The following is a 25,083-nucleotide window of genomic DNA, read 5'->3' as shown; positions in this document are numbered from 1 at the left end:
ATTGCTACCCCCCTGACTGATTTGTTTAACCAATCCTTATTAACAGGAGATGTTCCTGAGGATTGGAGAATGGCAAGTGTTGTGCCTATCCACAAGAAGGGCAGTAGAGAAGAAGCTGGTAACTACAGGCCAGTTAGCTTGACATCAGTTGTCGTTAAAATGATGGAGACTCTACTGAAAAAGAGGATAAATCAGCACCTAAAAAACAATAACTTATTGGACCCAAATCAGCATGGCTTTACTGAAGGCAAATCATGTCAGACTAATCTCATTGATTTCTTTGACTATGTCACAAAGGTGTTGGATGAAGGTGGTGCCATGGATATTGCCTACCTGGACTTCAGCAAAGCCTTTGATACGGTTCCACATAAAGAGCTGATAGATAAATTAGTGAAGATTGGACTTAATCCCTGGATAGTTCAATGGATTTGCAGCTGGCGGAAGCATAGACACCAGAGGGTTGTTGTGAATGGCGAGTATTCTGAGCAGAGTCAGGTTACAAGCGGTGTGCCACAAGGGTCTGTTCTGGGTCCTATTCTTTTTAATATGTTTGTGAGTGACATAGGGGAAGGTCTGGTAGGGAAGGTTTGCCTATTTGCCGATGACTCTAAAGTGTGCAATAGGGTTGATATTCCTGGAGGCGTCGGCAATATGGTAAATGATTTAGCTTTACTAGATAAATGGTCAAAGCAATGGAAACTGCAGTTTAATGTTTCCAAATGTAAAATAATGCACTTGGGGAAAAGGAATCCTCAATCTGACTATTGTATTGGCAGTTCTGTGTTAGCAAATACTTCAAAAGAAAAGGATTTAGGCGTAGTGATTTCTGACAGTCTCAAAATGGGTGAACAGTGCAGTCAGGCAGTAGGGAAAGCAAGTAGGATGCTTGGCTGCATAGCTAGAGGTATAACAAGCAGGAAGAGGGAGATTATGATCCCGCTATATAGAATGCTGGTGAGACCACATTTGGAATACTGTGTTCAGTTCTGGAGACCTCACCTACAAAAAGATATTGACAAAATTGAACGGGTCCAAAGACGGGCTACAAGAATGGTGGAAGGTCTTAAGTATAAAACGTATTAGGAAAGACTTAATGAACTCAATCTGTATAGTCTGGAGGACAGAAGGAAAAGGGGGGACATGATCGAAACATTTAAATATATTAAAGGGTTAAATAAGGTCCAGGAGGGAAGTGTTTTTAATAGGAAAGTGAACACAAGAACAAGGGGACACAATCTGAGGTTAGTTGGGGGAAAGATCAAAAGCAACATGAGAAAATATTATTTTACTGAAAGAGTAGTAGATCCTTGGAACAAACTTCCAGCAGACGTGGTAGATAAATCCACAGTAACTGAATTTAAACATGCCTGGGATAAACATACAGTATATCCATCCTAAGATAAAATACAGAAAATAGTATAAGGGCAGACTAGATGGACCATGGGGTCTTTTTCTGCCGTCAGACTTCTATGTTTCTATGTTTCTAAAAACGAAACCAAGTAACTGGCAGCAAGAAGAGCATTGCCCAACATATTTGTGGGAATAAATCTTATGATCAAGACTCAAGATTTTGGTAGCTTTAGAATCCCGGTCATTTCCAAACTAATGGAATTTTAAATATTTTCATTCAAAAGATATCTTAAATAATTTTTAGTAAGAAGAACAATGAAAAAGCAGTGGGAAAACTCAGAAAGTTACACATGGATAGCATAGAAACACAGAAGACTGATGGCAGAAAAAGACCTCATGGTCCATCTAGTCTGGTCTTATACTATTACCTGTATTTTATTTTAAGATGGATATATGTTTATCCCAGGCATGTTTACATTCAGTTACCGTGGATTTAACAACCACATCTGCTGGAAGCTTGTTCTAAACATCTAATACTCTTTCAGTAAAATAATATTTTCTCCCCTTGCTTCTGATCTTTCCCCCAACTAACCTCAGATTGTGCCCCCTTGTTCTTGTGTTCACTTTCCTATTAAAAACAATTCCCTCCTGAATCTTATTTAACCATTTAACATATTTAAATGTTTCGATCATGTCCCCCCTTTCCCTTCTCTCCTCCAGACTATACAGGTTGAGTTCATGAAGTCTTTCCTGATAAGTTTTATGCTTAAGACCTTCCACCATTTTTGTAGCCCGTCTTTGGACCCGTTCATTTTTATCAATATCTTTTTGTAGTGAGGTCTCCAGTATTCCAAATGTGGTCTCACCAGCGTTCTATACAGCAGAATCACAATCTCCCTCTTCCTGCTTGTTATACCTCTAGCTATGTAGCCAAGCATTCTACTTGCTTTCCTGACCGCACTGTTCACCCATTTTGAGACTGTCACAAATCACTATCCCTAAATCCTTTTCTTCTGAAGTTTTTGCTAACATAGAACTGCCAATACAATACTCAGATTGAGGATTACTTTTCCCCAAGTGCATTATTTTACATTTGGAAATATTAAACTGCAGTTTCCATTGCTTTGACCACTTATCTAGTAAAGCTAAATCATTTGCCATATTACAGATGCCTCCAGGAATATGAACCCCATAGCACACTTTAGAGTCATCGGCAAATAGGCAAATCTTCCCTACCAAACCTTCCCCTATGTCACTCACAAACATATTAAAAAGAATAGGACCCAGAACAGACCTTTGTGGCACACTCTTTGTAACAAGTCTCTGCTCAGAATACTCGGCATTAACAACAACTCTCTGGTATATACGCTTCAGCCAGCTGCAAATCCACTGAACTATCCAGGGATTAAGTCCAATCTTTGCTAATTTATCTATTAGCTCTTTATGTGTAACCGTATCAAAGGATTTGCTGAAGTCCAGATAGACAATATCCACAGCACCACCTTCATCCAACACCTTTGTGACATAGTCAAAGAAATCAATGAGATTAGTCTGACATGATTTGCCCTCAGTAAAGCCATGCTGGTTTGGGTCCAATAAGTTATTGGTTTTAAAGTGCTGATTTATCCTTTTTTTGAGTATGGTCTCCATCTTTTTAACTATAAGTGATGTCAAACTAACTGGCCTGTAGTTACCAGCTTCTTCTCTACTACCCTTCTAGTGGATAGGCACAACACTAGCCATTCTCCAATCACCAGGAACATCTCCTGTTAACAGGGATTGGTTAAACAAATCAGTCAGGGGGGTAGCAATCACTGATCTGAATTCTTTAAGAACTCTGGGGTGGATGCCATCTGGACCCATTGCCTTATTTATCTTTAATCGTTCAAGTTCTTCTAAGACATCAGCCACTGAGATCACTGGAGCTGAATCTCTACAGCTGGAAGCAATGCTATATCCATCTATAGTATTATATTGTAAGCTGCCTTCTGAGAAAACTGAACAGAAGTAGCTATTCAAATGTTCAGCAACCTCCTTATTCCCATCAATGTATGCATTATCCCCAGTACTAAGCTTTGTGATGCTGCAGTTTTTCTTCTTCCTATCACTAATATATCTGAAGAAGATTTTATCCCCCTTCTGAATTTCTTCCTCTTTTGAGGCTTTAACAGCATATATTATCTGTTTCACCTCCTTCTGTCTCATTTTATACACCTCTCTGTCAGTTATACTTCCAGACTCTTTATACGTCCTATAGGCAGCTTTTTTTTTCATTGACTATAGCCCCTACATAATTACTAAATCATAGTGGTTTCTTCTTCCTTTTACCTTTAGCATTGAGATAATATAGTAGTACTGATGTACAATAGCTTTAATGTAAAGTAGAAACTCTTCCTAACTCCCTTTCTCTCATCCTCAATCAAATCATGTATAAGAGAAGTTTCATTTTTGTCCCACTGTTATTGAATAGCAGAACTACCAGTGTGTTGTTAAGACAACAAAAATTCTCGAGGCTGTCAATGAGAAAGTGAGCAAGCCAGTAAGAGAACAAGAGAAGAGACCTATAATGTCTACTTTCTTTTTCTCTCCTTATCCAATTGGAGTTTAATAGAACAGTACTTCTTCACACAAGGAGACACAGTAAAAACAGATAGCATAATTCCTACCAAATGCAGTAACCAATATAGTTCTAAAATAAAATATTAAGCAGAATAGAATCCTCATACATACCCAGAGGTTTCCTGCAATAGAATTTGGAAGATTATGAAAGTAAATCTCTATAAGAGCAATAGCATTTAGGCTTATATACTGTTTCACAGTGCTTTACAGCTCTCTCTGAGCAGCTTACAACATAAGTGTATTGTCCCCAACAACCTGGCTCCTCAATTTATGACCTCGAAAGGATGGAAGGCTGAGTCAATCTTCTTGGAAAATAAAACCGGTAAGAAGCTGTAGCTTAGCTTCGTCTGAAAGTCACGGCCTTCCCATTTTCACTTGGAAAGAGGAAAAATATATCCTGGGTATTATGCAGCACAATGTGGGAAGTGAAACTACAAGATAGGTAGGTAAGATAATTGTAATAATAGATCTGTACCTATTTACAAGTAGATCACTCAGCCATTTGCTCAGAGTACCTACAAAATCTTTTCCACCATTATGTCAGGATCTGTAATGGAATGTGTGGATTACCTTGGGGAATGAGGGGAAGACAAGACTGAGTGGCTGTGGGTTTTGCTTCCCAAGAACAATCCCATTTGTCCGTCCATCACTCGGGGGGGGGGATTTGACCCCCTCAGAGTGGGTCTGCAACCTGAAAGTCCTCCTAGATCCACAGCTGAGGTTAGAGCAACATTTCTTGGCTGTGGCTAGCGGGGCTTCCGCACAACTTCACCTGGTGCACCAGTTGCAAGCCTATTTAGACAGGGAGTCTCTTCTCACAGTCACTCATGGCCTCATCATCTCGAGGCTTGATTACTGCAACACGCTCTACTTGGAGCTACCCTTGAAGAATGTTCAGAGACTTCAATTAATGCAGCACGCAGCCGCATGAGCCATGTGGGCAGACCTAGATACACTCATATCAGTCCAGCACTCCCTGACCTGCACTAGTTGCCGATTGGTCTCTGAATGCAAATCAAGGTGTTGGTTATCACCTATAAAGCCGTACATGGCATTGGACCAAATTATTTCCGAGACCGTCTTCTGTCTTACACATCCCAGCAAACGGTTAGGTCGCACAGAGTCAGCCTTCTCCAGGTCCCGTCAGCCAAACAATGCCAACTCTGTAGTGGCCCCAGTCCTCTGGAACCAACTCCCCCCAGAGATTCGTACCGCCCCCACTCTCCTTGCCTTTTGGAAGGCATTGAAAACTTATCTAGGCTGGCAGGCCTGGGGCTGTGAGCGATAGTTCCCACTCTGCTCAGTAGTGTGAATGATGGATGATTGTGTTATATTGGTTTTTTTAATCTTTCTAACTTTTCTAATTATTCATAATTGACTATTTTTATTGTTAGATTGAATTTTACTCTTGTAAGCCGCCCTGAGTCTGTGAGGAGAAGGGTGGCCTATAAATCTAATTAACAAATATTAAATAATAAATAAATAAAAAGAGAAGCTTTCCAAGAAGCAATCAGACAAGAGAGGCAGAAGCCCCCATGGCTTAAGGGCCAGAGAAAGAAACCTAGAAAGTACCAGCCCTAATTATTATTATTATTATTATTATTATTATTATTATTTATTAGATTTGTATGCCGCCCCTCTCCAAAGACTCGGGGCGGCTAACAACAATATAAAAAGACAATGTAAACAATTCTAATATTAAAAGACAATCTAAAACCCCCAATCTAAAGAACCACTCATACATACAAATATACCATATATAAATTCTATAAGCCTAGGGGGAAGGGAAATTTCAATTCCCCCATGCCTGACGACAGAGGTGGGTTTTAAGGAGCTTGAGAAAGGCAAGGAGGGTGGGGGCAACCCTGATATCTGGGGGGAGCTGGTTCCAGAGGGTTGGGGCCGCCACAGAGAAGGCTCTTCTCCTGGGTCCCGCCAAACGACATTGCTTAGTCGACGGGACCAGGAGAAGGCCAACTCTGTGGGACCTAACCGGTCGCTGGGATTCGTGCGGCAGAAGGCGGTCCTGGAGGTATTCTGGTCCGATGCCATGAAGGGCTTTATAGGTCATAACCAACACTTTGAATTGTGACCGGAAATTGATCGGCAACCAATGCAAACTGTGGAGTGTTGGTGTAACATGGGCATGCCTTGGGAGCCCATGATTGCTCTCGCAGCTGCATTCTGCACGATCTGAAGTTTCCGAACACTTTTCAAAGGTAGCCCCATATAGAGAGCATTACAGTAGTCGAACCTCGAGGTGATGAGGGCATGAATGACTGTGAGCAGTGAGTCCCGGTCCAGATAGGGCTGCAACTGGTGCACCAGGCGAACCTGGGCAAACACCCCCTCGCCACAGCTGAAAGATGTTTCTCTAATGTGAGCTGTGGATCAAGGAGGACGCCCAAGTTGCAGACCCTCTCTGAGGGGGTCAATAATTCCCCCCCCAGGGTTATGGACGGACAGATGGAATTGTCCTTGGGAGGCAGAACCCACAGCCACTCCGTCTTATCCGGGTTGAGTTTGAGTCTGTTGACACCCATCCAGACCCCAACAGCCTCCAGGCACCGGCACATCACTTCCACTGCTTCATTGACTGGACATGGGGTGGAGATGTACAGCTGGGTATCATCAGCGTACTGATGATACCTCACCCCATGCCCTTGGATGATCTTACCCAGTGGTTTCATGTAGATATTAAATAGCAGAGGGGAGAGGACCGACCCCTGAGGCACCCCACAAGGGAGAAACCTCGAGGTCGACCTCCGACCCCCCACTAACACCAACTGCGACCGACCGGATAGGTAGGAGGAGAACCACTGAAGAACAGTGCCTCCCACTCCCAACCCCTCCAGCCGGCGCAGAAGGATACCATGGTCGATGGTATCGAAAGCCGCTGAGAGGTCAAGTAGTTAAAAGTGGCAGAGAGAAGTTTGTGCTTTCAGACCTGTTAATGTAGCTATATAATAAAATAGAGTTCATTCAACTGGACTCTTTCCTGTCTGGTTTATCTCGGACAGCTGACAGGATCCAAAATAAATGGCTTGTTCAGCATGCTGTGTTATGTATAAAATGCATAATTCTTTTTTTTTTTTAAACTCCTCCCTTCCTAAGCAAGCACAGTCTGTTTCAAGCCCTACAGGAGTGTTTGATACTGTAAAAAGAGGTTTCTCATGAACCCAAGTCAAGAAACATAGTGAAATAATCTGTGAGACAGCTGGTTGCTTAAGGCAGATCCTGAACCAGACAGACTTTGTTCAATAGCTTTCACAATATTTTCAGCATCTGCTCAGCTAACCCATATTTCATTTAATATGGATTTGTCCATAACCACACAGATATTGAAAATACATGTACTGCAAAGCCACTGTACAATATTCTAACAGAGCTTTATACATCATCAGAAGAAGCAAGTACTGGAAATAATTTGTCATCCGGCCTTTTTGAAAAAAAATTATAATTGTAATTACTTTTGATCAGGGATGGGCAATTAATTTTGCCATGGGGCCGCATGAGAAATTGGGATGGTTTTAGAGGGCCGGATTATTATAATTAACTCAGTTCTACCCAATACTGTATATTATTGGGTAGAACTGAGTTAATTATACTATAAATTATAAATTATTATTATATTATATTATATTATATTATATTATATTATATTATATTATATTATATTATATTATATTATATTATATTATATTACATTACATTACATTACATTATATTATATATATATTATATATATACCGTAATTATATATTATAATTATAATTATAAATTAATTGCCCACCGCTCCCTCCCTCCCTCCCTCCCTCCCTCCCTTCCTTCCTTCCTTCCTTCCTTCTTTCCTTCCTTAGAAACATAGAAACATAGAAGACTGACGGCAGAAAAAGACCTCATGGTCTATCTAGTCTGCCCTTATACTATTTCCTGTATTTTATCTTACAATGGATATGTGCTTATCCCAGGCATGTTTAAATTCAGTTACTGTGGATTTACCAACCACGTCTGCTGGAAGTTTGTTCCAAGGATCTACTACTCTTTCAGTAAAATAATATTTTCTCATGTTGCCTTTGATCTTTCCCCCAACTAACTTCACATTGTGTCCCATTGTTCTTGTGTTCACTTTCCTATTAAAAACACTTCCCTCCTGAACCTTATTTAACCCTTTAACATATTTAAATGTTTCGATCATGTCCCCCCTTTTCCTCCTGTCCTCCAGACTATACAAATTGAGTTCATGAAGTCTTTCCTGCTACGATTTATGCTGAAGACCTTCCACCATTCTTGTAGCTCGTCTTTGGACCCTTTCAATTTTGTCAATATCTTTTTGTAGGTGAGGTCTCCAGAACTGAACACAGTACTCCAAATGTGGTCTCACCAGCGCTCTATATAAGGGGATCACAATCTCCCTCTTCCTGCTTGTTATATCTCTAGCTATGCAGCCAAGCATCCTACTTGCTTTTCATACCGCCTGACCACACTGCTCACCCATTTTGAGACTGTCAGAAATCACTACCCCTAAATCCTTCTGTTCTGAAGTTTTTGCTAACACAGAACTGCCAATGCAATACTCAGATTGAGGATTCCTTTTCCCCAAGTGCATTATTTTACATTTGGAAAAATTAAACTGCAGTTTCCATTGCTTTGACCATTTATCTAGTAAAGCTAAATCATTTACCATATTACAGACCCCTCCAGGAATATCAACCCTATTGCACACTTTAGAGTCATCGGCAAATAGGCAAACCTTCCCTACCAAACCTTCCCCTATGTCACTCACAAACATATTAAAAAGAATAGGACCCAGAACAGACCCTTGCGGCACACCGCTTGTAACCTGTCTCTGCTCAGAATACTCGCCATTAACAATAACTCTCTGATGTCTACGCTTCAGCCAGCTTGAAATCCACTGAACTATCCAGGTATTAAGTCCAATCTTCACTAATTTATCTATCAGCTCTTTATGTGGAACTGTATCAAAGGCTTTGCTGAAGTCCAGATAGGCAGTATCCACGGCACCACCTTGATCCAACACCTTTGTGACATAGTCAAAGAAATCAATGAGATTAGTCTGACATGATTTGCCTTCAGTAAAGCCATGCTGATTTGGGTCCAATAAGTTATTGTTTTTTAGGTGCTGGTTTATCCTCTTTTTGAGTAGAGTCTCCATCATTTTAACTATAACTGATGTCAAACTAACTGGCCTGTAGTTACCAGCTTCTTCTCTACTGCCCTTCTTGTGGATAGGCACAACACTGGCCATTCTCCAATCCTCAGGAACATCTCCTGTTAACACGGATTGGTTAAACAAATCAGTCAGGGGGGCAGCAATTTAAGAACTCTGGGGTGGTATGGATATTTCCCTTCCTTCCTTCCTTCCTTCCTTCCTTCCTTCCTTCCTTCCTTCCTTCCCTCCCTCCCTCCCTCCTCCCTCCCTTCCTTCCTTCCTTCCTTCCTTCCTTCTCGAGATGGAGAGAAGCTCCTGTCTCTCTGATTTTCTTTGCCTTTTATTTCTGCTTTTGGGCAGTTCTTTACTTCTCTTTCAAAATATTCCTTTCAGGTGCCTCTCTTCAACTGATCTACATTGTCAGTTGAGAAAACATAGTGGCTTTGGATTCCTTTTCTTCCTCCTCTCCCCCCCCCCCCCCCCCGAGAGGTGGGGTTGGGGTTTGCTTTAAATTTCTTGGAAAGGACAATGAAACCAATGAACAATTAAAAAATGAGCATTTATTGGACTTTTGAAAAAGGGCATGGAAAGAAAATTTCTCCTTCCTTTCTTCCTCCCTCCATTTCTCCTTCCTTCCTTCCTTCCTTCCTTCCTTCCTTCCTTCTTCCATTTCTCCTTCCTCCATTTCTCCTTCGTTCCTTCCTTCTTTTCTTCTTCCTTCCTTTCTTCCTTTCTTCCTTCCTACCTCCATGGGCCGGTCACAGACAGTGGGCAGGTCGCATCCGGCTCCTGGGCCGCACTTTGCCCAGGTCTGCTTTAGATGGTACTTATATGCTCTATATGCTCTTTTCAAGCATAATGAACAGCTATTTTATTGTTTGGAAGAATTCTGATTGCCAATTTACCATCATTTACAACAAAGGCAAATTGTGAAGCAATAAGCAAATAATAATTCTGAAAAGTATTTCCTCCCATTTTTTATATTCTGGGTGTGCCCAGTTTGAGAAAGGCAAAGTCATATAGGATTTTAAAGATTAAAACCCAACTTCTTAAACTGAATTCCCATGCTTTCAGTATTGGAATGATGTAGTTAGATTATCGTTGGGATATATGCCATAGAACAGTGTTTCTCAATCTTGGCCGTTTGAAGATGTGTGGACTTCAACTCCCAGAATTCCCCAGCCAGCGTTGCTTGGGAATTCTGGGAGTTGAAGTCCACACATCTTCAAACGCCCAAGGTTGAGAAACACTGCCATAGAAGGATAATTTTGAGTATGGGTGTTTCTAATCTTTGTATACTGTCCAGTGTCACTTGTATGAGATGAGTGGCCATGTAAATAAATCAATTTTGGGCACCAATAAGCTTTTGGTTACTTTAGTTTATACTAGTTGAATTAACAAGATAATCTTTTAAAGATGGCATCAAGTAGAACATGTTGTTGAAGTTTAGTTGTAATGTAAATAATACATTGGCAGTGTCAGAGCAGATGGCTCAGCGATGATTATACTGGTGCTGTACATATAATTGCTCTTTGCCTAAAGATCCAGGAACAGTGTAGAAGTAAGGAGCTCAAAAATCAGGATCATATTGTAGGTTCCATTTAAGATGCTCACATCTCTGCACAGATTCGGTCAAACTGATCTGCCACAACACTGCTCAACACTGCTCATAAAAACTTAACTTTCTTCCTTCTCCTACATGTCAAACCCTCAGCTGGGTTCTCCATGCAAGGCTGGAGTTGTAGTAGGTAGTGTTGGGTGAACCGAACTTGCAAAGTTCAGGTTCATGCCGAACTTTGCAGTGTTCGGCATCCCAAACCCGAACCCGAACTTTTTAAAAAGTTCGGGTAAAGTTCAGGTTCGGTGCTCGCTCGAACACTGTGAAACACCACCGCCCGGGAGGAGAGTGGGGAATCCCATTGTGGGATTTCCCACTTCCTTTTGCTTGCGGTGCTGCAAGCAAAAGGAGGTGGGAAATCCCACGATGGGATTCCGGGGGCGGGGCTTTGACGTCACGGAGACTACTTCCTGTTCCTGGCCGGCCGAAATGGGGAGGAAGGAGTCTCCGTGACATCAAAGCCCCGCCTCCGGAATCCCATTGTGGGATTTCCCACCTACTTTTGCTTGCAGCGCTGCTGCAGCATCCTTTTCTGTAAAAATAAAAGGAAGCAAAAGGAGGTGGTGAATTCCTCACCTCCTTGTTTAGTTTTACAGAAAAGGACGCCGCAGTGGCTTGCTGCTGCTCAGGTTCGGGTTCGGGTTCAAGTTCGGGTTCGGGTTCGGTGAACTCACCTGAATTTCATGGCAAAGTTTGGGTGAGTTCGCCGAACCCGAACTTCGTTGGGTTCGCCCAACACTAGTAGAAGGGAAACAGCTCTTGCCAGCTGCCATGCTGGCCACCCAGTTTACCAAAGGCCTGCAAAGTGGAATGGGATGTTGCTCATCATTGGCTGATCTGGTAGGACAGCTAGTATGAGAGAAAGGATGGCATGCATACAGCACACCAATCATCTTTAATGCATGTCATCTTTCAGCCTGGACTGAAAGGAGATAGGCTTCTTCCATGGTTACTTCCCAGAAAATAATATTGAAGATACTTATGATACAAGATGTAATAAATGTTGTATTTATCAGTGTTGTAAACATTAATAGGTTATTCCCTATGAAACTGTATAATTTTCTTTTTAAACTATTCAGATTGGCTACCATTACAACTGCTAGCAGTCTCTGATACACATTCTTATAGTTATCTAATAACTATCAGATGTTTTTAATTAACATCATTTTAAGTCCAAAAGAAGCTTATATCCCTACTTTTAAAGTCACCCATTATTTCGTTATTCACAATAAGTATGTTATTAATGATAGATTCTGACTCTCTTCCTTTGATAAAGGTCTGTGGGAATATTCGAAGATGCTTGTTTCTTCTCAGAGACTGATGCCTTTGCTATTCCTGCTGCTGCTGGATATTCCAACAGCTGTGAAAACTCAAGTCAACCCAGGTAAGTGAGAAGAATGCTGCTACTGCTAGTATTATGAGTTCCACAAAATGTGAGAACTTGAATATATCATAGTTTTGTAAAGTGGAGTAGCTGATTGTTGGAGAGGGACAAAAAAGAGGATGCTGGCTCTATTAAAAAGTGCTATTGCTAACATGTTGTAAGCCTCCCTGAGTCTAAAGAGAAGGGCGACATAAAAATCAAATAAATAAATAAATAAATAAATCTCTATTAACTCTAATAAGATGGCAAAGAAAGCCCTGATTAACCAGCCAGAAAATATTTGTGCCTATAAGTGATTTTTGGTGGTGACAATTGCTCAAGGCATAAACAGAGTCTATCCAAAATGATTGAAAGTAACCAGTATTTTCACTAAGGTAGTGAAATTTTAAAAAGTTCAAATAGAATTCTTAAGGGATAAAAAAGGGAGAAGAACAAGAATTCAGTACAAAGTTAAAAGGAGGAACAGGGGCCTTCAAATAAATATTGTTCCCCAAATTCTTTGTTTTTATTCCCACAACTAGGGATATGGACAATTAGAACATATAATCCTTAGACCTTAATTCTTAAGAGCTAGGATGTTGCAGTGGTTAGAGTGCAGCACTGCAGGCTATTTCATCTAACTATAGTTATAGCTGTAGTTCAGCAGTTCAAATCTCATCATCAGCTCAAGGTTGACTCAGCCTTCCATTCTTCTGAGGTGGGTAAAATAAGGACCCAGATTATTGGGGGCAATATGCTGATTCTGTAAACCGCTTAGAGAAGGCTATAAAAGCACTATGAGTGCTTATATAAAAGTATATAAGTCTAAATGCTATTGCTATTGCTATTAAGCTTGAATCTGTTGTGTGCTCTTGTGTTGTTGTGGTTGAAGCTGAAATAGTCTTTGATAGGCAGGACATTGCAGCATATGATCTTGTGGGCAATACTTAGATCATGTTTAAGGCGTTGTAGTTCTAAGCTTTCAAGACCCAGGATTGTAAGTCTAATTTCATAGGGAATTCTGTTTCAGGTAGAGGAGTGAAGGGCTCTTCTTTGGACAGTTTCGAGGGTGTTAATGTCAGAAATGAGATATGGGTTCCAAACAGATGTGCTGTATTCTAGGATGGGTCTGGTGAACGTTTTGTAAACTCTGGTAAGTAGTGTGAGATTTCCAGAGCAGAAGCTATGTAGAATTAGATTAACAACTCTTGAGGCCTTCTTGGCGATGTTGTTGCAGTGGGCTTTGGCACTTTAGATCTTTATCAAAGACTGAGGAGTCAAGAAGGAGGAGGAAGTCTGACATATTGACTATACTTCTAGCATTTAATAATTTGCATTGGAGATTGGTTTTGTGTTGGGAGTAGGTTTTGGGTTGGTTAGAGGTAGTAAGGAGCGCACTTTCCCAGTCTTTGTTTGTGGTGTTAGGGATGACATTTTGTTTTTGTTGTTGTGGTTCTGGTTGGTAGGTGTCGATTTGTTGTTGTGAGATGGTCGGTTGGAAGAAGTAGGATGGTTGATGAGAGATGAGAAATCTCCACTCTGTCTCCTTTGCGCTTCCTTCCTTCTTATTTGTCCCACACCAGAAAGTATATGACTGGAATGCAAATGAGCACTGGGGAGCTGTAATAGATTGGTAAAAGGCCCCTTCCTTTCACTTACCACTAAAAACAATGGTGTCTTCTGACTTCCTGTTTTCCCACATCCAATTCTTTTGCAAGATCTTAACTTGGCTCTGAATATGTATGCTATTGAGCAACAAAAATGAAATTTCTGAGCAGTCTATTTTTTTAGCACAACTCCAGCTACATGTGGCCAATGGAATCCTAGTTTATTCCAGCTGCAATTTTACTCAATTTTCAGTACAAAAATTGCATTTGCACTGGGTCAAATGTCATTCTTTGGCAGAAAAGAATCACTAAGCAGCTGGGTTCTAGTTGCCCTTCAACATTTTCTCAGGGATGGGCGGAAACTTTCTTGAATGTTAAAAAGGAACCAAATTTTAAAATGCGCTTCAATATACTCCAAACTTTTGAACCCATACAATACTTTTCCCAGTTCCTTATAAGGAGTTCATGTTAAGTGGAGCAATGGTAGCTCCTTGAGTGTCTAATGTTGTATGTTTTTGTTTGTCTTTTTTAAAAAAATACAATAAAAAATATTTTTTTTAAAAAAAGAGTTCATGTTACCTTGAAAAATACATAGAGAACCCTGGTATTTGCCATTCTTTGAAGTAATGAAGGATTGTTCCAGCATCTTTATTATACATGCAGCCATTATATTCAGATTGATCTGCTTTTTTTTCTTTATCTTGATATAAAAATATTCTTGATATAATATTTTTCTTCTTTCAGATTCACAGGCATATGCAGTATCATTCATTAAGTTTTTTGGATCAGATTTATAACCAGCAGCCAGATGTAAGACTATCCAGTTGTGTTAATCTTATTGGGGAATATCAAATTTCATGTAAAACGACCAGAGTCTTAAATTTCCCCAAAGTAGGAGGTCTCACTTAGTTGAGAATAATGCAAAAGCTGTAGTTTCATGAACAGAATGTTCTTGTGTCAGTCTTGTGTCAATCTCTCCGATTACTTGCCTGGTTTCTTAAGAATCAGTTAGTAAAAAGTGAGTTAATCACCCAACTCCTTCCTCCCCCATTTTTCTACTAAAATCTCTTGCAGATGGTATTAATCTCCCATAGTGTAATGACAGGAAATGGCATATTTGTGCAGATGGTTGTTGATGGAAAATAGCAGCACCCTCCAAAACTTTGTGTGTGTGTGTGTGTGTGTGTGTGTGTGTGTTTATCTTTGAGTCATTCTTGACTCCTGACTACATGGACAAATACTTGCACTTTCTAATCAATATTTTCCACAATTGGTTTGCCTTCCCCTTTTCCTAAGGCTAAAAGAATGGCTGCCTCCAATTCTCCAACTGGCTCCATGCCTAAGGCAGAACTCAAACACGTGGTCTCCTATCTCTAGCCCAGTGCCTCTGAGACATACACCACCCTGGGCTCCAGAAAAGTCTTAAAGATCCCTGTTTTATGGGGAAGGAATATAGCTAGTATCCATTAATGTATAGGCAGTAAGAAATATACTTACTAGCCTTAGTTTTCTTTGTGTATGTGTGTGTGTGTGTGTGTGTGTGTGTGTGTGTATCCATCCTGATTATTACTGGATGGCTGCAAAAAGAATTTTCTCTATCTCTTTGTAGTGTTCTCATAGCTCTAATTCTGTGATAAATATATTATTACCTAAAAAAAAGATTCCAGTATAAATAACTGCATGGCCAACATATAATCTATTCTGGATCTCAGTCCCCTGCGTCCAGGTGCCTGAGATTACTGGAAACCACACCGTTTATATTTCCTATGTGTAATAACTATGTAGTTAATTTTCTTCCTGGAGGACGTGGCATTAATGGTGAAGCAGAAGACAAAATGGAGAGATGTAGAACTATAAATATCAGCACTGAATTAGTTGATGTTCTAGATTCTAGAAAGCACTGTAATATTACAATGGCGCTCTGAGTGCACTCCAAAGGCAATGTACGTCCGTTGTATGCCTTTTGTATTTTCAACCAAAAGTTAAATGTAGCTAGAACTAAATTACTGAATTTATTTTGGTGAATGCAATAGTTGAATAGGATTTGCTTAAAGGAATGTTGGCTGTTTCAGGCATTTGAAATTACCGTTTTAATAAATAATAGTTCTTTTAGGCCATTTTTAATTATTATCTGATTTGATCTCTGAAAACGATTGCTACTGAACCAAACTAAAAGTCCATCTGTCACAGGGCTCTGCTTCTGGTAGCACTTGGCTAGTGATTTCCAGAAAACCTATGATCTGGGCAGGAATTCTCATTTCTGCTATTTATTTCCAACAGTCTGGCAGTGAGAGACATACGTCTGAATCTGCAGGTATTGTTTGTTATAGTTATTAATGGACTTATACCCTTCATCTAATTCTAATTTTAAGCTATGTCAGGCTATTCAAGATGCTAGCTAGCTACTGTATCTTTTTGCAGGAAATTGTATACATGTGAGAAATATTTAGTTTCTTCTGTCCTATCTGAATCTGAAGGCAATTTTACTGGATAAGATCACTCCAGTCTATACCATTCTAGAATGTATGGACTCTGTTGAATATTTTAGAGCAGTTTACAAGTTTTAATATTATTCCTGTTAGTTTTAGTTAACATGCAAGGGATTGTAAGAGTCGTAATCTGAAGGATTTGGAAGATGGCTAGTTGGTTATCCTTAGATTGGAGCAATATAAATTTGTATAAAAAGTTCAGTTGTGCTCCATTTTTCATGCCACATGTAGCTTGGTTTTTAAGCACTAACTTCCACGCAACTATGGAGAGAGTTTTGGGCTGGATCCAGCGGTCAGACGGTAAATACTGTAAAATAAGCAGCTCTTTGAGAAGTTCTTCTGGCAGCTAGGTTTACAAAAATAATGTCAGGTAGCTGAGCAAAGCCTTCTGAAATGCTTTGGCTAACCTCTTGCAAATCAGAAGCATTTGTAGTTTTCCATTTCTAAACTGGAGGAAGAGGCTGGGAAGGGATCTATTCCACCATTTCTCCAAAGCGCATTCTCCCTGATCTGAGGGCTAAACAGAAAATATATAAAATGAACGTTATGCTGCACTTTTTTGGGGTTTTATTTACCTTACCATAAGCTTAGTTGGCCATTCTGCATTCAGACTGCTAAATATGGCACGGGGGAAATCTCATTCTTTCTCCTTTGCTACAATTCACTCGCAGAAAACCCACTGTACTTACTAAGAGTTACAACAAAGCCATGATTTTTGTATCTGATACATACCTATTGTTTTGTATGATAGTCAAAAGGTGGAATGACAGCCCCAAAAGGTCAAGAGTAGGTCTTTGCCCAGTTAGAAACTTTTATCCTTTCCCAGTATCTGCAAGAGGGTGTCAATAGATGTTATTTTATTCCAAACGAGGTAGGTGTTTGATTGTTTGTTGTTTGTTTGTTTTTTCTGATGAGAATCTGTTGAAAATAGTACTGTATAACCAAATGGCTTTAGGAGGCACTGCTTCAAAGATGATTCCTTTGGAGATAAACATTGCTCTCTCTGTCCACTTAACAGGAGAGAATTTTTCTTACTTTTATTTAATTTTTATTAGAAAAAAACAAAAAAAATCACAAAACAATACATCTCAAGATATCAAACAAAATTAATCTTATTCATTGACATTTAAATCAATGCATTTTAAAAAAAGAAAAAAAGGAAATTGTGGATATAAGAATGAAAGAGAAAAGAAAAAGAGAAAGAAAGGAAAAGAAAGATAGTGTTCTGCCACAGGTCCTTAATTACAGGTTAATTAATCCAAGCAGACACACACACAGAATATAGTGCAAATAAATGTTCTTTATCAACAGAAGAGAAGAAAAAACTCCCTTTTAAACTTCAAAGGGATTTCTTGTACAAACAAGGCACACTTGGAATACAATCCAAGAACGATGTCCCGTAATAAATTCAATTACTAACCCAGTAACTGGGAATTGGCTCACAGCTACTGTTGTCCAAACGCTGATAAACACCCACAATGAATTATAGTCCAGAGTCCGGGAATCCTAACAAAGTCTTAAATACAGCAAGGCACGGTCTTGACAAACTACGATCAGATAATCTTCCACAATGGCTAAGCCAGCATGCTGCTATTTTATCAGCAGCTCTAATTACTGGAGCCCCACCAAACCACAGGTGGCCTCTCTTATCTCCTGCAATATGTCTTAAGTTGTTCTCTCCTATACATAGCTCTACGCATGCGTGGGTCTGTTATAAGTTCCTCATCGGAATCCAACGAAGATAAGGAAGATTGATCTCCTCCAGGGCTGTCAACCAAGCCCCTTTCATCTCACCCACACTTCCTTCGTCATCGGATAATTCACTAGCTGACTCTATCGGGAGCAAAACAGGCCTGTGACTTGTGGATGTTTCTCCCACCTCCACCTCCACATTCCTTGGGGTAGGAGCTGGGCCAGAGCTAACCACAACAGATAGAAAGAAAAAATGGGGAAAGAAAAAAAACTATATTATCAATGAACTTTTTGATTTAATATAAAAAACAAACATTTCTTTAAAAAGTCATTTATGAGTAAATATGAGCAAATGCTGAATTTGACATGACTTTGCATACTGAGAAGACTGACTAGTAGGAATTCAATTTTTGTTTCAGAAAAGAACCCCTCCTGTGTAATCTCATTATACAAAGACAGAATGGGTAAAAACCAGATTGTGTCTTTGTAATCCATCCAAAATTGTTAGGAAAGTGGACATAGCTCCTAGATATTTTCTGATTTGTTGGTTAGAACTAAGTCAACAGTGATAGAGCATTCTTCTCAATAGAGCAAAACTACAGTATCCCCTAAGAGGCTGGCTGCCCTTTCCCCCTGCATTCTATAAAACCAAGTATAAACGTTAAGAACAGTAGAAGAAAGAACAAGATGTCAAGTCTATGAACATCAAAATGCAAGGCCCAAAATATCCTTTCCGACTATCTACACGTCTGCAAAAGATATGTAATAAAACCCCCAAAAGGAGGCCATAAATAACTAGGTTAGCTATACTGATTACACTGGCCAACACAAAAAAATCATCAGGAAAAGTAATGTGTCTGTTTTATGGAGTTTGATGTGCTGATTCCAAAAATATGCTTAATTTTACTCTATCACATAAAGTGGCTGATATAGAAGATTTTTGTTATAACATTATTTCTGCTATGAAGATTACTCTTTTCTTAATGTCACCAGTATATTTACTATACCTTATAAAAGTGATGCTGCTCCACATAAACTATACCTGCTACAGAAAAACTTTATACATTATTGAAATCAGAACAAAAAATGATTTACAAAACTACAAGGTCAACTGCGATGATTACAAAAAATATTTTTTGGTAGACCTGTGTTTTATTCATTTTATTTTCAATTTTGAATTGTGAACATAATTGTTATTTTCTTTATCGTTTCCTTTTCTGAATAAATTCTTTTACGTAGCTAAAATATGGTCTGACTATTTTTTTAAAAAATTAATAATAAATTTTATTGTTTAAAAAAGCTACATACGTAATGTATTTACAAAAACAATTTACCATATATATAATCATGATAACAATAACAAGCAAGCAAGTCAACAAAAGGAGACAAAAACAAAAGGCAAAAACAAAAGTAAAAAACAGAAACACCATTTAAAAAGAGAGAAATATCTTATTTCTCTCTTGACTATCCAGATCTTAATTATTTCTTATCAAATTTTATGCAGTTATTCATATCGTTAAGCACACTTATATTTCTTATTTAGTCTCATATAATTTTTTTATATTTCCTCTTCAATTTGTTATTACCAAATACTATGTACCATAATTAATTCATTACACCCTTGTCTGTTAGAATGTTCTTTTATACTAAGTTACTCTTTTCTCACTCATTGTTATCTACACATACTCTACCATCTCTACAAGTTCTCAAAGTTTATCATCTCTAATACTACTTATTTTATTAAGTTTTCTTCTTTTATCTAACCATTTATACCATTTATCCCAAATTTGATAATAGTCTGTATCTTCTTTTTCTTTTATACTCATTTCTGCCACTTCAAATATTTTGTTTACCACTTGTAGGTTGATGGGAGCAGTTTCTTTCTTTCATGATTGTGCATAGCAAATCCTCGTCACAGTTGAGATATGGATTATCAAGTATCACATGTTTTTGTGGATATTGGGGTCTATTATGCCCAATAGGAATATTTCAAGTTTTCATTCTACATTAAATGATATAATTTCTCTTAACCAATATTGATTTTTTTCCCAATATGTCCTGGCCCTGAGACAAGTCCACCACATGTGGTAATAAGTGCCTAATTCTTTTTTGCACTTCCAACACTTGGGGGATGAATCAGGATAAATTTTTGCCAGTCTTGTCAGCATGAGATGCCACTGATAGAACATTTTGTGTATGCTTTCTTTGTAAGCTGTGGAGATTATTAATTTGGGTTCCAGCTCCATACTCTTTCCCAATCATCTAATTCGATTGTGGGTCCTATATTTTGGCTGCAGGTAACCATGACTTCTTTGACTCTTTCTTCTTCCACTTTGTAATTTGAGATACAGTTATAAGCCCTGCCACTTTTCCAAAATTTTCCATATCTGTCAATAGGTTAGGTCCCGAATTCCGGGGGTCTTCAATTATGTATACCATGTCATCTGCAAAGGCTTGATTTTTGTATTGCTCACCTTTAATCCTCAAACCTTTAAACCTGATTGGCTCTCACTTTGTTTAATAGTACTTCTTATGACTTTATAAATAATAATGGAGAAACTGGGCATCCTTGTCTCACACCTTTTCTAATATATATCTTCTCTGTTGTCTCCCTATTGACTAAAATAGTTGCTGTTTGTTGTAAATATATACCTTCTATCAATTTAATAAATTTATCACCAAATTGCGTTATTTTAATTTGTGTTTTTATAAAATTCCAATTTAAATTGTCAAATGCTTTTTGGGCTTTGACAAATATCAGCACCAATTATTTGTCTACTCTTGTTTCATAGTATTCCAGTACATTCATTATAATTCTGGTGTTATTTCTTATTTGACCTTTGGGCAAAAAGCCATTCTGATCTTGCTGTAATTGGATTTAGAACTATCTTTAGTCTTTCTGCAATGATAGAAATGAATATTTTGTAGTCTGTATTAAGAAGTGAGATAGGTCTATAGTTTTGGACATAGCTCTTATTCATTTCTTCATTCTCTATTAGTGTAATATATGCCTGCCCCCATGAATTTGGCATCTTGCTATTCTCTAATATTTCATTGTATAGTTCCAATAGTCTATTTTCAAATATATTTATAATTTTTTAATATATTTCAAATGGGAGCCCATCCAGTCCCAGACCCTTATTATTGTTTTGTTTATGGATGGCTCTTCGTAATTTTTCCTTAGATATTTCCTAATTTTGTAAGGCAATTTCTTATTAAAACTTTCCTGTTTGAAGATTGCACAACTTCAAAACCCACCTTAAGCAAGAAGTTGCTGACTTCACATACATCAAAAGGTCATCTCAGAAGAGTTATTAGTACATTACAACTGTGACATGAAAAGGTACTTGCAATTTGTCTCACGTATAATTTACTTAACCAACATGTCTTCTCTTCCCTTCCCCACCATCCCAATTTAAATACTACATCAGTTTAGCTACTTTATACATGCGATGCCGAGCTTCAGTTTACAAAAGCACATTCCTTTAAATAAAATGTGTTAATCAGGAAAGATATTGTTTCCTGATTTTTGTCAAACCTTGTACAAACTTGACTGCTCTTTTATAATTGCTACGCTTTGTATCCAAAATTGGCTCAACAGGTGTTACTAAGTTCTGCATTTTGGGCAGTAAGATCCCCAGACATTTTCCTTTCTGTTTATTGAAAACTGAGCAGAGCTGTTCTGGGTAAAGGGGCCAACCTCCCCCCATCCCCAGCTATACTGAGGTTAGAAGTCTTGCCTGACTGATAACAGCCTATCAAAAGTACCGTTTATTGGGAACTTTCTGGGAGAAGAAAAGGGGGTCTGCCAGAGAGGTTTAAATTCTCAGTACTCATTTATAAGTGAATGACATATTTTCCTATCCTCTTCCTATCTCTTTTTTTGCAGCTATCTGTCGCTACCCCTTAGGTATGTCAGGTGGGCACATCCCTGATGAAGACATTTCTGCTTCAAGTCAATGGTCAGAATCCACAGCTGCCAAGTATGGAAGGTAAGAAGGATAGGAACCTGAGTGTTTTAGCCAGCTAGACTAATATTCCAGATTTCTGCAGCTATTAATTCAGAAGTTTTACAATATAATATCCAGAGAAGTAGTTAAGGTTAGGGTTATGTTAAGAAATTAGCATGGCTCGGCCAATGACTGCCATATCCATGGCTTAGCCGCTTTCAACAAATATATAGAATTATAAACATTTTACAAATTATCTTTTGCCTGAATTTTTGAATATTATATATAAAAATGTAGCCATTGATTATCAGCATAGAAACATAGAAACATAGAAGACTGATGGCAGAAAAAGACCTCATGGTCCATCTAGTCTGCCCTTATACTATTTCCTGTATTTTATCTTACAATGCATATATGTTTATCCCAGGCATGTTTAAATTCAGTTACTGTGGATTTACCAACCACGTCTGCTGGAAGCTTGTTCCAAGGATCTACTACTCTTTCAGTAAAATAATATTTTCTCATGTTGCTTTTGATCTTTTCCCCAACTAACTTCAGATTGTGTCCCCTTGTTCTTGTGTTCACTTTCCTATTAAAAACACTTCCCTCCTGAACCTTATTTAACCCTTTAACATATTTAAATGTTTCGATCATGTCCCCCCTTTTCCTTCTGTCCTCCATACAGATTGAGTTCATTAAGTCTTTCCTGATACGTTTTATGCTTAAGACCTTCCACCATTCTTGTAGCCCGTCTTTGGACCTGTTCAATTTTGTCAATATCTTTTTGTAGGTGAGGTCTCCAGAACTGAACACAGTATTCCAAATGTGGTCTCACCAGCGCTCTATATAAGGGGATCCCAATCTCCCTCTTCCTGCTTGTTATACCTCTAGCTATGCAGCCAAGCATCCTACTTGCTTTTCCTACCGCCCGATCACACTGCTCACCCATTTTGAGACTGTCAGAAATCACTACCCCTAAATCCTTCTCTTCTGAGGTTTTTGCTAACACAGAACTGCCAATGCAATACTCAGATTGAGGATTCCTTTTCCCCAAGTGCATTATTTTACATTTGGAAACATTAAACTGCAGTTTCCATTGCTTTGACCATTTATCTAGTAAAGCTAAATCATTTACCATATTACAGACCCCTCTAGGAATATCAACCCTATTGCACACTTTAGAGTCATCGGCAAATAGGCAAACCTTCCCTACCAAACCTTCCCCTATGTCACTCACAAACATATTAAAAAGAATAGGACCCAGAACAGACCTTTGTGGCACACTCTTTGTAACAAGTCTCTGCTCAGAATACTCGCCATTAACAATAACTCTCTGATGTCTACGCTTCAGCCAGCTTGAAATCCACTGAACTATCCAGGTATTAAGTCCAATCTTCACTAATTTATCTATCAGCTCTTTATGTGGAACCGTATCAAAGGATTTGCTGAAGTCCAGATAGGCAATATCCACGGCACCACCTTGATCCAACATCTTTGTGACATAGTCAAAGAAATCAATGTGATTAGTTGACATGATTTGCCTTCAGTAAAGCCATGCTGATTTGGGTCCAATCATTATGAATGAAGGAGTTTTGTTTTCTGAGCTAGTGTGCTTGTTTGAAAAGTAAAGTATTTGTAGTTTTGGGATGCCTTAGTCCTCTCTTCACACATTCCCTATTGAAACTGGGCATGAACATGAAACAATGTGGCCTTAGATACATTCTGGGCAACCTGACAAACCCTGGGTCCTAGTAGACTTTACTTTGTTTAAGTACTTTCAGGAAAAAATAAAATGGAAGCAAACATGATACAACAGAAAACACCAATTTCAACATATAGTTAGCATTTCATACTTCATCAGCTTTAGTTTCATATTGCATACTTAGATCTGGGCCTTCGTGTGTTGTTTTAGAGATTTCAGTTAATTTAGTTTAAGAGCCTTAAAAAGTCATTATGGCCTCCCATGAGTTGTTTGCCTTTGCTGCAATTAGCTGGAATAGGTTGAAAATTATTCAGTGTGAGCATTTGGATCTCATAATATCCTTGTAGTTCTAGTCTTGTCAGTTGATCTCACATTTCAAATTAGTGTTTTATTTCCCAGTGTTGTGTTTGCCTTGTTATGTTCCTTCCATTAATAACACCATTGCCATGAATTCATGATGAATGGGAATCAAGAAGCTTGGGTCATATGAATGCGCCAGGGACACAAAAGCACTGAAAAAAGAAGTTCAGGAACCTGCTGTTCAGATAGTGAGGCAACAAGATAGCATGACATAGTTAGTAATGCATATAGGCTAAAAGGCATAGCTTTGGGATGATGGACAACAACAACCATTTCCCTTCCCCCCCCTTCTGCTTTTCCTTAGGCTAGCATCAGAAGATGGTGATGGTGCATGGTGCCCGGAAGCCCCTGTGGAACCCGATGATCTCAAGGAGTTCCTGGAGGTTGATTTACATGAGTTGCATTTTATCACCTTAGTAGGGACACAAGGTCGGCATGCAGGAGGCCATGGCAATGAATTTGCTCCAATGTACAAAATTAATTATAGCCGGGATGGCACCCGCTGGATTTCTTGGCAAAACAGGCATGGAAGGCAGGTAAGAAAGGAAGGAAGGAGGATTGTGATATTATTGTTATTGTCCATTATTAAGCATGAAACATCTGGTTGTATTTAAAGACTGAACTGTTTTTAGGATTTATTTATTTATTTTCTGTCTCTAAACTGGAGGCAACCAGTGGTGGGCTCCTATGGGTATGGTCAGGTACGCAGTACCGGTAGTAAAATTTTGATATTTTTTTTCTTCTTTTTCACCATTCTGGGCTCTGGTAAGTTTTTCCTATCACAGTAAATGAGGTTGAATGTGTATAATTTTAGAAGAGCTGTGTGTGTGTGTACATACACTTTATATAGTAGATAATCAGGAGTGAGCTACTGCCCGGACAGGGGGGAATGCAGTGGGGTAGCGAAAATTTGCACTGAAAGATGTTGAAACAAAATGCATAAGCCACACCCACAGTGTGGTAATGAAAATTGTGGTAGCCCATCACTGGAGGCAACCTATGTAATTCTGAAGACTGTCTCTAAAGAAGGCAGAGCTACTGCCAGTATAAAATACATATTAGCTGATATCAAATATTTTTTGTTGAACAGGGCTGCGATTTTCAATAAATATTTACAATTTATGAACATGGATGAAATGTTTAAACATTTTGTTTTTGAA

The 25,083-nt window shown here is 38.8% G+C and overlaps 1 protein-coding gene across 1 annotated transcript in view; it reads left to right on the top strand.

Moving 5' to 3' along the window:
* The window catches only part of DDR2 (discoidin domain receptor tyrosine kinase 2), a 64,394-nt gene that overhangs the window by 4,220 nt on the left and 35,091 nt on the right, over positions 1-25,083 (top strand). The window contains exons 2-4 of the mRNA XM_070746713.1: positions 12,037-12,144; positions 21,801-21,903; positions 24,228-24,459. Coding sequence (XP_070602814.1) covers positions 12,057-12,144; positions 21,801-21,903; positions 24,228-24,459 — 423 coding nt within the window. The 5' untranslated portion in view covers positions 12,037-12,056. The remainder of the gene's footprint in view (positions 1-12,036; positions 12,145-21,800; positions 21,904-24,227; positions 24,460-25,083) is intronic.

The sequence above is a fragment of the Erythrolamprus reginae genome, chromosome 3, assembly GCF_031021105.1.
Source record: "Erythrolamprus reginae isolate rEryReg1 chromosome 3, rEryReg1.hap1, whole genome shotgun sequence".
Lineage (NCBI taxonomy): Eukaryota > Metazoa > Chordata > Lepidosauria > Squamata > Dipsadidae > Erythrolamprus > Erythrolamprus reginae.
Note: the sequence above shows the minus strand (reverse complement) of the source record. Positions and strands in the feature narration are given on the sequence as shown.